This window comes from Chionomys nivalis, chromosome 26 (genome assembly GCF_950005125.1).
Source record: "Chionomys nivalis chromosome 26, mChiNiv1.1, whole genome shotgun sequence".
Lineage (NCBI taxonomy): Eukaryota > Metazoa > Chordata > Mammalia > Rodentia > Cricetidae > Chionomys > Chionomys nivalis.
In genome coordinates, this window is record NC_080111.1 from 968888 (window position 1) to 982642 (window position 13755).

Here is a 13755-nt window from a genome sequence, read left to right on the forward strand (position 1 = left end):
CTTAGATAATGATAATAAAGTGATTATTTGTATAAGAAATACATCGTTATCACTAAGGTCAGAAATGTACTTTATGCGCCTTTAAGAGGCTTCTCTTTCCTTAATCTCTTCCCATAACCATGACTCTTAATTCTGCTGTAATCATTTCTTTTAACTGTTTCTCTAGAGAACATGTTGTTAATTTGTCACTTTTGGAACATCTTATGAATGGGTCATATTTTGTTATTCTTCTGTGGGTTTTAATTTATATATCCCTCTGTCATTTGTAGTTTTTCATCTGTAGATGATTTTTTTTTGTTTAGGTTGGAAAAAATGAAAGAGGAATATAAAAATCTAAACACATGGATGGAAAAATCTGAGTATTTAAGAAACCTTATTACTCCAAAAGTGGCTTCCAAAGTTTCAGAGGTAATTGCCAAAACACATTCTCTCGTATGTAGTGTGTTATCCACTGTTGAATAGAAACGTGCCTTGATGATTTAAAATGTTTGCTCAGACAACTGCTCATTGCCATTAAGTAAAATGCTATTCGCAGTTCATGTTCCTCTCTGTTTTAACAATGTGCCATTCAGTAAGTGTTTATTCAGAATTTATAAGGTTTAATTAATTGGCCAGTTTAAAGTGTACATTTCAGTGGCCTTCAGCCTGCCCATCAAGTTGCACACCCATCACCGTAATCCATTTTAGGACATTTTCACTCTTTTTAAACAGAAGTAGCCCAACGCCACGAGTCAATACTTTCCCAGTTCTCCCATTGCCTTCTTGCCCTCGGCAGCAGCCAACTTATTTCCCTTCATATACATTTGCACAAGAGTGGAATTATGTATAAATACGTGGTCCTTTGTAGCTTGCTCTTCTCTCTCTCCGCGTAATGCTTTCCACGTGTTTTCTTGTTATAACATATATCAGCATCCCATTTGTTTCTAGATATATTTTATGTGTTCATCCCCTGATGAACATCGAGGCTCTATACACGACTGAGCTCTGGTGAAGGGTGCTGCTGCGGACGCTCACGTACAAATGTTCGCTGTTTTCCTTGAAATGGGGTTTCGCTATGCAGGCTAGACTTACTCTTGCTGAGTTGCCCAGACTAACCTCAAACTTGGAATTCTTCTGCCTTGGTCTCCCAAGGGCTGAGATCCTGGACGTAGACCAATATACCTGGCTTCCTTATATATGTTTTTGTGTGAACAAATGCTTTTAATTTTGCTTCACGGATGCCCAGGAACAGAATCTGGATCAAACGGCAGTTCCCAGTTTAAGGTTTTGAAAAACCGTCAAGCTGTTTTGACAAGCCGCTTTGCTATCTTGCATTCCAATAGAAAAATGTGTGGTTTTGAATCTTGACCACTTGCTTGTTTTCCATATGGTTGTCACCACTAGTCCTGATTCTCCTGACGTGACTGTGAATTCCAAGTGCTGACTTGTGGCATTTTTAATTTACATTTCTCTAATGGTGGACGGTGTGAACATTTTTTCATACACCCACTGGCTATTTGAAGTTGTTCAGTTAACGTTGTGGTTTGCGTCCCCCTTGTTTTCATTTTGTTACTTAAATGATATGCGTGCCCCCCCCCCCCCCCCCCCCGCTCTTGGAGTTCTTCTCTCGGGAGCAGCAACCCTTCTTGAAGTCACGCTCAAGACTGGATTCAGGTCCTCACCAGCTCTGTCTCGGCCTCTGTCAACTTAGAGGGAAAATGTGTCTTAAAATTGCCTTAACTTTATATTCTCATCTATGTGAGCTTTATGACAGAAACCAATAAAGTATTCTTTAAATAAAAATTATGAAAACAGGAAAAACATTTTAGTTCTTCAAGTATTTTGCCCAACATGTTTTCTTTCTTTCTCTGTGTGTCTAGGAACCTAGTTTGAATGAATTATCTGAAGTAAATTCTAGTCTGTTCGAAGATATGTATGGAAGTATATCACATGGTAAAAAAAATCATGTTAATTTTTATTATTAAGATAATTAGAGCAAGGTGTTATATTGTAAAAGTTGCTAATTTGTTTTAAATTGATTTCATTTTTGTCATAGATCAAGTAACATTTTATTGTTGTGCCAATTACTTTGGTATTTTTTAAGGATGTCAAAGAGAAGTCTTAGACCCCCATTAAGAGTTTTCTAACTTTTAAAATCATTTTATGTGTATGGGTGTTTTGTCTACATATATGTTTGTGTATCCTCAGAGACCATCAGAGAGTATCATTTCTCTTAGGACTAGAGTTACGTGAGATTGTGAGCTGCCATTGTGTGCTGGGTCCCCTGCAAGAGCAGCCAATGTCCTCACTGCTGAGTCATTTCTCAAATGCCAGGAGTTATAAAGAATTTTATTGGTTCTTCACTTCTTTCAAGATAGGAAAAATTTAAATCTCAACTGTGATATTTATAAGATACTTTTGTTAAGCATTTTGAACTCTTGAGGTAGAAGAAACTGTAGAGCCATTGAGGTAGGGTGTGTGTGAACAGATGTATGTGTGAACAGCGAGGGCGAGAGATAAGGCACAGAGACGAAGAGAAAGAGACAGGCAGAAAGGGAGAAGAATTGTGCTGGAGGAAATTCAGTTAGTATTTAATTTGAGAACTTAACCATAAATTACCAGTAAGAGATCTAATTAGTGTTTACACAGTCTCCCAAACACCTCTCTCAAATTTATCTAGAAAGCAAGTTGACGTAAATGACTGTACTTTAAACACATGGTTATACATCTTCAACGTATGTAGTGTAAAGTTCCTGTTGCAAGGGTTTGCCTGCAACTTACTCATCTTTCCACACTCCGTTTCCCCAGATATATCAGCCTTACATACCGGTGTGTGTGTGTGTGTGCTCATATCTCTGTCACTGCACTAGTAGAGTAGAGTAGGGTCTCCAACCTACGCTAACCGCTTCTGCAGGCTTCTTTTTAGTGCTCTTTCTACTGTTTGATTGCCAAGCTAAAACCCCAACCCAGGACCCTGCATGCACGGGGCCAGCACTCCGCCCCTGATCTCCCTCCAGAGTTCCAACTCTGAAGCTTTAAGTGTAAGATAATCACAGACCTTCCTCTTCTGTATCGCAGATGGGAAAGCAAAAGGACTTCTCTCACTGTGGGGCTTATCTGAATTCCATTTTTCACTTATCCAGAAGGTTTTTGTATTCCATTTTTCAGACATGCAGTGGAGTGTCTAATGACTTGACTGTCTTTGGTATTTCTGAAGCCTCCAATATTACAACACACACACACACACACTCCTACACAACTAAAAGTTTAAAAATGTATATTTTTAAAAGAAGACCCGAAATAAACAACTGAACTTCATACCACTAAGAACTAAAACAGAAACCAACTTCAAAGTTAGAAGAAATAAAGATCACAATGAAGCTAAGTTTTTAAAAAGGTAAATAAAATTGACAAATTGGGCTAGACTAAGAAAAGAATAGAATGTAGCTGTAGAGATGATTCAGAGGTTAAGAGTATTTGCTGCTCTTGCAGAGAACCTGGGTTCAGTTCCCAGCACCCACATGGCAGCTCACAAGCGTCTGTAACTCCAGTTCCAGGTGATCCAACACCCTCTTCTGACCTTCCCAGGCAACACATGGTGGACAGACATGCCTGCAGGAAATACTCATACACGTAAAATAAAAATACATCTAAAGGGCTGGGCGGTGGTGGCACACGCCTTTAATCTCAGCACTGGGGAAGCAGAGGCAGGCAGATCTCTGAGTTCGAGGCCAACCTGGTCTACAAGAGCTAGCCCCAGGACAAAGCTCACTATTTAGACCGGGCTAGCTGGCCTTAAACTCAAGCGGTCTTCCGAGAGATTTGTTAGCCTGTTTTCACTAAGGTAGTATTCATGTTTGAATAGCTGCTTTAGTAACCCTTTACTTGAAGGGAGGAAAATTATATGTAAGTAAAACAATGTTAAATAAATGTTAAATAAAGCAGAGTACTTATTATTTTTTTAAAACAGATTTCCATCACAGAAAATCTGAACATATTTCACATGAGGTAAGAGAATTTCTTTTTTTCTTTTTTTTAAAGATTTATTTTGTGTCTTGCCAGCATGTGCAAAACACATTCAGAAAAAGGCTCAATCTCTCCTGGAACTGGAGTTATCAAGATTGTGGGCCACCAGGTGGGCACTGGGAATCGAACCTGGGTCTTCTGCAAAGGCAGCCAGTGCTCTTAACCACTGAGCCATCTCTCCAGCCCCCAAAGAATGTCTAATCACCATGATTCTATGAAGGGATGGGATATCTGTAAGTGGAAGGATAGTTACAGTGAAAATTAACTATACAATGGATTGATTTATTGACTTTGAATGCTCCTTAGTGAATAGTGATTAAGTTCACTGTCTTGCTCTTTTTGTAGTTTGTGGACAAGGGCGATAAGGAAGGCCGGGGAATACCAGTTGTGAAACTGGTGGACCAAGATTTCTCAGAGTACACTCTTGCTGAAAGTGGGGAATCCACACCGGGAGACATCCCGCTGCCCCCTATCCACACCCTGCAGATAATAGAGGAAGATGAGACACCACGCGCACAAGCAGCTCCTGAGTGTGAAGACGTTCCCTACGAAGAGAGGAAAAGTGTAGCGTTTCCACCGGATCACAGTCTAATCCCCAAACGTCCCAGCATTTTAAGAATAGCCTCATCTCTGCAGGAGGTAAAGTCGAGTTTACCCGTAAACCCGGAGAGCGTGAGGAGGAGGAGGAGTTAAGGCGTCTTTCCAAAAGAATGAGGTGGCAAAGCAAATGTTTTAACTGAGAGGAGGGGAGGGGTGGGGGCTAGTCTGGGTTCCTGAGATTTGCAATGAAAAAGTGGCTTCAAAGGCAGGATCCAAGAAGCTTAACTAAACACGTCTCGCCCGCAGCAAAACTTGAGATAGGCAAATCCCAAATCATTATTTTAAAAAGTCAATTAAATACCAATAAATTCAAAATTATTCAAATGCCTCTAAGTAGAAATGTCTCTAAATATATTTAATGTTCTTACTCTGTGTGTACTGATCAATTAAGGGGGAAAATCCTTTGAGAGGAAAGCAAACTGTCAATAATACAAATGAATTATTGTGTGTTTCTCTTGAAAATGTCACAATTACAAATATAAACTCAGAGGACATGTAAAAGCCTAGGAAATTATTTTAGTCGAATTTTTTCTTTTAAACTGTTAAATTAGAAAACGTAGCTCGGGTTGTCCCCTTGTTTCAGACTCTGAATGTAAACGCAAGCCTTTCTCCACATACCGCTTCCTGGTTGGCAGTCATGGTCCATTGGAATGACTGTTGCTGGCAGGGGGGTTTTAAAAGGCAGCATAGGACCAGAACGAGTTCGAAACCTCTGTTAAGGTTCTGCTTCTGAATACTCCAAACGGTTCTGTTCCTCATCCTCTGATGGACCCACAGCCATCGTTAAATCCCCATCCGAAATTTCAAGATAAAATTGTTTCAGTAGCGCTAGCTGGGAACTTAATTACTTAGGTCAACAGTTTAAAGCAATATAGTTGGGATAATGTTCTTCTTTACTCGATGTGAAGATAACCCACGCTCATAAAAGTTTTGAAAAGGCTGGGGGGCGGTGGTGGTGGTGCATGCCTATAATCCCAGCACTCAGGGGGCAGAGGCAGGTGAACCTATGTGAGTTCAAGGCCAGCCTGGGCTACAGAGTGAGTTTTAGGACAGCCAGGGTTGTTACATAGAGAAACCCAGTCTCAAAAAACAAGCAAAACAAAACAAACGTTTGGAAAATGGAAAGCATGAAAAACAAGCTAGATAAAAGTAGTTATAATTTCCTCACCAGGTTAACAGCTTTAATTTTTTAAAGCCTCTCTGATGAGAGCTGGCCTAGGCAATAATCTAGGAGTATAGCAGGATATCATTAGGAATCATTTCACTGACTTCCTTTGTTTTTGCCAGTTGTGTTTGGTTCTACCTTGGGTCTTTGGGCTGTCCAGGTTTTTAGCTGTCCAGGCAGAGTCAGATAGGGGTCCCCTGTCGTGGTGTAGACCTCAGGTTGGACCAGTCATTGGTTGGCCACGCCCATAAAGTTCTAGACACCACCATTACCCCTGGAATCTCTGGTAGAGTGACCCTAGCAAAGTCTCCTAGTAATGGGGGATACGGAGCTGGAATTGGCCATCTTCTGTAACCAGGCAAGGCTCCCAGGAGTGGGACCAAGACACCAACCCAGCCACAAAACCTTCAACCTACAATCTGTCCCGTTAGCAGGTTCTTTCAATTGAGAATTTTTGCGCCCATCTTCTTCAAACACACTAGACGACGGTTTTCTTTCTTGTTAGGTCTTTGTCTGCTTTTTTGTTGTTGTTGTTGTTGTTGTTTTTTTTTTTTTTTGTATCAGGGTAATGGGTTTTGGCTTTTTTTTGTTGGGAGATTTTTCAATTAATGCTATTATCTTATTGGATGCTATGGGTCTATTATAAATGATTTCTTTAATCTTGATTTAGCTTTAGTTGTCAATATGTGTGTGTGTGTGTGTGTGTTTATAAATCAAGTCATTTCTTTTAGACTCTCCAGTTTGATGGAATACAAATTTTTAAAGTTTGTCCTTATAAATTTTTGGGGTGTCTCTTATAATGTCTCACTTTTCAACTCCAGTTTTATTTATTTGGGCCCTCTCTTTCTTATTTAATTTGGCTAAAGGTTAGTCAATCTTGTTAATACTTTCAGGGAATCAATTCTTTTTCATCAGTTCTTCGGGTTGTATTCTTTGTTTCTTTCTCCTTCATTTCAGCCCTGCTTTTGATTATTGCTTCCTGTCTGCTTTTGGGAGGTGGTGTTTTGGTTGTTCTTGTTCTATTTTTGTTGGGTTTTTTTTATTCTTGTTTTTAAGGCCTTAGGTTTCATTACTAAGTTCTTAAGTTGAGTTCTCTCAAAATTATTGAAGTAGGCACTTAATGTCATATATCTTTTATGATTGCCTTTACTAGGTCCTGTATATTTTGGTATATTGTGCTTTCATTCACATTTGATGTGGGATTCCCCTCTGTATGCTATGAATAATATTGGTTAATAAAGACACTGTCTTGACCTGTGATAGGGCAAAAGAATAGAGCTAGGCAGGGAAAACTAAAATGAATGCTGGGAGAGGGAAGGCAGAGTCAGAGAAGCCATGTAGCCCCACTGGAGACAGATGCCGGAACTTTGCCCAGTAAGCCACAGCCTCGTGGCAATACACAGATTAATAGAAATGGGTTAAATTAAGATGCAAAAGTTAGACAACTTCCCACAGTAAGAAACAGAATAAAAGAATTTATGGGTACCAAGTCAGCTCAACAGAAAATACTAGAAAGAACACATCTTACTGTGGGAAGTTTTCATCACAACTTTAGTTTTAATATACTTTTGCCGAATATAATAGTCGGGTCTCACAGTAGCCGTCTTTCAAGACTTGGAATCTTCCCAGGCCCTTCTGGCTTTAACAGCTGCTGCTGAATAATTAAGTATTTCTCTCATATACCTGCCCATGTAAGTATATTGACCTTTCTGTCTTGCAGTTTCTAATACCCTTTCTTTATTCTGTATTTTTTTTTAAATGTTTTATCTATGATGTAACATGGGGATTTTCTTTCTCTGGTCTCATCTATTTAGCTTTCTTTAGTTCTCTTGCATCTAGATGGACTTCTCTTTCTCTAGGTTTTCTTCTGTGATTTTATTAAGAATATTGTCTGTGCCTTCGCTGTGGTACTCTCCCTCTGCACCCATAGTTCAGAGGTTAGGTCTTTCTATGACGTTCCTAACTCTCCCCCACTCTATTCGTTTTAAGTTTCTCACTGATCTTTACTAAGTGATTCAGGTATTCTTCCATACTTGACTCTTTGTTTTTTAAAAACAACCCATTGTCTTTATTACCATTGGTGAACAAAGAAACTGCCTTGGCCTATTGATAGGGCAGAACTTAGGTAGGCGGGAAAAACTAAACTGAATGCTGGGAGGAAGGAGGCAGAGTCAGAGAAAATCCCCATGTGAAGCTTTCAGCTGAGGTTTGTCATTGCCAGCGACATCATTTCAGTTTGGGTCTTCTTTAGAAAAACGGCAACAAATACAAAGTCTATTTTCATGTCTTGGGTTCACCTCCTCATTTTACTCATCATCTTAGAGTTTTTGATCATAGTTAAGATCTTCTTTTTGAATTCTGTGGAAGTTCTTTCATGGCGTTACCATGAAGGGTCATTACTATGGGATTTGTGGTTTTTGGAGGAGATACATTACCTTTTTTTTGTATTTTTATTTCTGCATTGTATTTTCAAAGCTGCAGTGAGTTTGTTGGTTGAGTTTTGTTGTAATAAGGCCACTTGTTTGGTTCCTGGCTGCTCAGCACCGAAATAACTACACAGATACTGTATTAATTAAATCACTGCTTGGCCCATTATCTCTAGCTTCTTATTTGCTAACTCTTGTATCTTAATTTAACCCATCTTTATTAATCTGTGCATCACCACGAAGTCATAGCCTACGAGCAAAGTTTCAGCACATCTGTCTCAGGCGGCGGCTCCATGGCGTCTCCCTGACTCCGCCCTTCTTTCTCCCAGCATTCAGTTTAGTTTTCCCCACCTAGCTCTGTTCTACCCTATTAGGCCAAGCGAGTTTCTTTATTAGCCAATGATATTCACCGCATATAGAGGAGAATCCCACATCAGAGTTTTCTTTTATCTTTCCAGTCCCCTCTCCTCTTTTAACAGAAGGACTTACAGTGTTCAAGAGGGGCATGTCTGAGTTTCCTGTTTGCCTGGTATTGAAAAGTTCCCAGGTTTTTAATCTTTTATAGCCTTCAACATCTTGGTCAAGGAGCTTGAAACGAGCTTTTCCGGGCAGGGTGTTCTGATCTCAGGTCTTAAGGCCAATCAGCTGGGCAAGTGGAGGGTCCCAGTCAGGCAACCGGAGGGTTCTCTCCAGGTAACTGGCAAGGCTCTCGATCTCTGGGTCACCTATGGTGGCAGGAGCATCCCTGGCGAGGGGCAGGCTGGAATCTGTTGAGTTCCTGGTAAGTGGTGGGGCATGTCAGAGGCCAGAAAAGGAGAGCAGGTAGCCTAACTAGGTTTTTTGAATGTGTGTGTAATGCACACACATAAAAAGACTTAGCACTTTAAACATTATACTTGAATTTTCTCAGAAGTTTTTAAGATGCAGAATATTCTCTGATGCTATTTTACATTTTCGACAACAGCACTTAAGGATTAACAGTCCTTTAAATAATAATGAAAATTTTTGTGCTCACCAGACATGTTTATTTTCCTGCTGTTAGGAAATGGGTTATGTGTCCTTTGTCTAAATTTCCTTTGAAGACTTTGTTTTTTTCTTAGACTTTAAAATGAGTCTGTTTTAACTTAAGGATATTATCCACGTAAATGTCTGTTGTTTCCCATGGTTTATAGTTTGCTCTCACATTTATGTTGTATGTTCGGTCCGACTTCTACACTGTTCAGTTTGTGTGTGATCAGTGAGTCATTTATTGCCGCGTAACAAATCAACCCAAACATGACTGTCTTAAAACAACCATTTCCTCATCTCTAAATAATCCGTGGAATCGATTGTGTTTAGCAGGACGGTTCTGTGTCCCCAGATCTCGGATGTTATATGGACTTAAAATCATTTAGACACTTGACTGGGCTGGAACTCACAATGGTTCGCTCACTTGACTGGCTGACTCTTCCACGAGACAGGCTCAGGATCTGAAGTCTTCTGCTTTGATAGTCCCCCACAGTAAAATATTCTCTCCCCCACTTGCTCCGTTCTTCCTGTCCCTCGGTTGTGTAAAGTCAGGGATCGTTCCTCACGGTCTCCCCGCGAATTTCTTCATGTGGTCTCTCTAAGTCTTTTAACAAGACAACCGAACTTCTTACATGGCAGTGTAGGCATTCTAAAACAAAAAAGCAAAAGCCACAGGACTTTATTAGCTCCAGGCTTAATCTTAGTCTAGATTTACTTCCAGTGCATCCCAGACTGCTTGAATCGTGGGAAGCGTTACCACTGGGGACCATATTAGAATATGCATGTAGCATGATTAATGAAAACTCAGAGACATATATTGGGGTTAGAACCTGAAGGTCAGGAAAGCAAAACAGCCAGTCCCTGACTTTACTTCCATTTCATTCTGAAATGGTGATCTTGCCTCTAGGAATCTCAGAATGAGACAGATTGAGAGCTGTCTCCTCCCATTTTATACTCCTCTCTAGTTCTGGGATTAAAGGCATGTACCACTACCGCCTGGTTTCTATGACAAGCTAGTGTGGTTACTGGGATTAAAGGTTTGTGTCATTGCTGCCTGGTCTGTAAGGCTGGCCAGTGTGGCTGTTTTACTTTTCTGATCCTCAGGCAAGCTTTAATATTAAAATACAAATGAGATGCTGCTACATATACTTTACCATAGATTAATTTCCCAGCAATGAACATCCCCTTCACATGAAACATTCTCTCCCTACCCAGATACTCAGTCTCATGCTCAGAATTTGTGTGTTCTGTTAGCCGGAACATCCTTGGCATCCCAAACATAGAGTGAAAGGAGACACATAGAACAGGCGGCAGATTAATATCTGCCAAGTTCTCGAGCGGGCCCTAGGGTCTTGGCTGTACGCCTTTAATATTTTCTTCAGAAGAAATGATGCTTTTATGTAGTTCAGTGTCTACATTGTGACTGTTTCTGGAGGAAGTTGTTGGTTTAAGTACCTCACTTTAAACTGACTTCAGCTTGAGATGCTATAATTCATTTAAAGCATGCGTTTCTTATGTAACAAATTATTTTTGAATAATGAAATATTGCACACGCGCGCACACACACACACACACATATTTTAAGATAGGCCTGCATTTCCTTGGGCTGAGCATTTGGCTACTGTAGCACAGTAACCTGAAGAAATCTGGGAGTTTGTTTGGCAGACAGGGCCGAGGCGCCACCTAAAGATTCTCCAAATAATGTCTGTTCGGCAACGGATGAAATCTTTCTGAGGGTTTTGGCAACAATAAAACCTTGTGATCATGGCCTCGAAACCGTGTTTCACTGGCAGCGCTCCAGATTTAATCTTTGCCATGAGATCAGTTCTTTCTTTGAGGCTCATCAACTTGTAATGTGAGGGCATAGCTGTTTTATCCTCCAGCACTAGCAGACGGTACCAACAGCCGCTCTTTAGTTCACTTTCCTGGAAGAGGAAGCTGACACTCTCAGCATGAAACCTGGACTCATTGCCAAAAACTCAAATTCTCCGTTTTCCGTGTGAGTAGGGAGAGTTCCTGTTGTCAGATTTTCTGTCGCCGTGAAGAGTTGGCTGCAGCTTTCAGTTTCCTGGAAAACATTCACGTCTTTCCCATATCATCTAACCAGTTTCTTGGGGGGGGATTTCTCACTATTTTTTGTTTTTACCAACATGTGACCCCCCTCCCAGAGAAATTTCACATATTTGGGGTTTCTGTTCTAGTAGCAATCCAGCTTTTGATACCCATTTCTAAGTATTTACACAGCAACTATCCTAAAGCGTAGTGTCTGGAAACGTTTTTATTCTCAAGACTTGATTCAGAGTCTGTACTTCTCTGGGAAGTTCTGGAAGCTCACCCAGCATCAGCTGAAGAAATGCCATCCTGGGGTTCGTCATCCCCAGCATGGTTCTTCACTTGTCCGGTGCCTTATTGGAAATGGCTGGGAGCCTGGCACCAATCAGGATCCCGGGATGGCTGAGCCCCGAACTCTGTGTTGTCTCAGAGTCTCTCACTCTCTATCCACAAATTTATTTATAGCAGGAAACTTCTGCTACAGCAGCTTAAAGTTTTTATTAGAGGTACGCGTTTATATCTAGTATATGAATATTAGCCATCCTTCCATATGTGTATCCAGCCAACTGCACATTAAAAGTTTTCGAGAAAATTTGTAGCTGACCCTGTTGGTGGGTTGACAGGCTTGAGAATGGGAGAGGCGATGCCCCCTCCATGTGCCATGCCGTGCTGTGGGTGAGCCAGCCCTGAGGTCTTGAGAGCAGGAGAACTGGCCCTGCTCTTCGCTGCCTGCTGCGGTGGGGGAGCCAGCCCGGTCAGTGCTGGAGAGCTCGCCCTGGTGGTGAGGATAAAGGACAGCTGGCGGGCTGATGAACCCAGCTACCACCCAGGCCCAGAACCACGGCTATGAGTTGGCCCGCCCCAACCTCCACCTCATCTGTGAACTACTGGAACACATAAAGAAGCAGGTCCCACAGAACTAAAGCCTCAGGACCTCCATGACACAGGGCAACAACAGCATTTCCAAGAAGAGTCCCGGTGAGGGCCCAGTATTGATAGTGTAGCAAACACCAATAACTCAATGCAATGAACACTTACAAGTAAAGATGTGTGGATTATATATATTTTAAGTATATATATATATATATATATATATATATATATATATATATATCATAGCTGGGTGCTGGTTGGCACACACCTTTAATCCCAGCACTCGGGAGGCAGAGACAGGTGAATCTCTGAGAGTCTGAGGTCAACCTGGTCTATAACGTGAGTTCCAGGACAGCCAAGACTGTTACACAGAGAAATCCTGTCTTCAAAAACCCAGTATATATAATTTCATGAGGGACTTGCTGCACTTGGAGAGACTGATTGATCTATCCACCAGGTAATTAGCCAGGATAAATGCTAGTCTTCTGTCTTGCCAGTGGTGCCATAAGGGAGCATTTTCATTTCATGCGGCCCCATTATCAATTGTTTTTAGTGTCTGGGCTATCGGTGTCCTGTTCAGAAAGTCTTTTCCTGTGCCCATGAGATCAAGACTGCTAACCTTTTTCCTACCAGACTCAGGTTATCTGGACTTGTGTTGAGGTCTTTGACTCGTTTGGAGTTGCTTTGCATAGGACGATAAATATGAATCTATTTGTATTTTTCTGCGTGTAACCATCCAGTTTGACCAGAACCACTTGTTAAAGATGCTATCTTTTTTTCCAGTATGCATTTCTAGCTTCTTTTTTTATCTTTTAATTTTTTAAACAATCTTTTTTATTTTACATATCAATCCCAGTTCCCTCTGCCTCCCCCTCTCCAGCTTCCCCTACCCCACCATCATCCACTCCTCAGAGAGGGTGAAGCCTCCCCTGGGGAGTCAGCAAAGTCTGTCAAATCACTTGAGGTAGGACTAAGGCACTCCTCCCTGAATCTATGCCAAGCAAGGTCTTCCTCCATAGGGAATGGGCTCCAAAAAGCCAGTACATGCACTAGGGATAAATACGGGTTCCATTTCCAGTGGTCCCACAAACTGCCCAAGCCACACAGCTGTCACCCACATTCAGAGGGCCTACCTTGGTCCTATGCAGGATCCCCCGCTGTCAGTCCAGAGTCAGTGAGCTCCCATTAGCTCGAGTCAGCTGTTTCTGTGGGTCTCCCCGTCATAGTCTTGACCCCTTTGCTCATATTGTCGTTCCTCCTTGTCTATGTCTGGACTCAAGAAGCTCGGCCTAGTGCTTAGCTGTGAATCCCTGCATCTACTTCCATCAGTTACTGGGTGAAGGTTCTATGATGACAATTAAGGTGGTCCTGAATCTGATTACAGGGGAAGGGCAGTTCAGGCACCCTCTCCACTCTTGCTTAGACTCTTAGCTGGGATCATCCTTGTGGATTCCTAGGAATTTCCCTAGCGTCAGGTTTCTCACAAAACCCATACTGGCTCCCTCTATTAAATAGATATCTCTTCCCTTGCTCTCCCCCGACCTTCCCCCAACTCAACCTTTCTGATCCCTCATGTTCTCCCCACTGTCTTCCTCCCTCCCCTGCACACTCCCGATTTACTCAGGA

General features: G+C 41.5%; 1 protein-coding gene across 1 annotated transcript in view; it reads left to right on the top strand.

Annotated features, from left to right (window-relative positions):
- Positions 1 to 13755, top strand: part of C2cd6 (C2 calcium dependent domain containing 6) — a 68976-nt gene that overhangs the window by 22369 nt on the left and 32852 nt on the right. Inside the window, exons 10-13 of the mRNA XM_057758297.1 lie at positions 303 to 408; positions 1860 to 1932; positions 3950 to 3987; positions 4351 to 4644. Of these exons, the coding sequence (XP_057614280.1) occupies positions 303 to 408; positions 1860 to 1932; positions 3950 to 3987; positions 4351 to 4644 (511 nt within the window). The remainder of the gene's footprint in view (positions 1 to 302; positions 409 to 1859; positions 1933 to 3949; positions 3988 to 4350; positions 4645 to 13755) is intronic.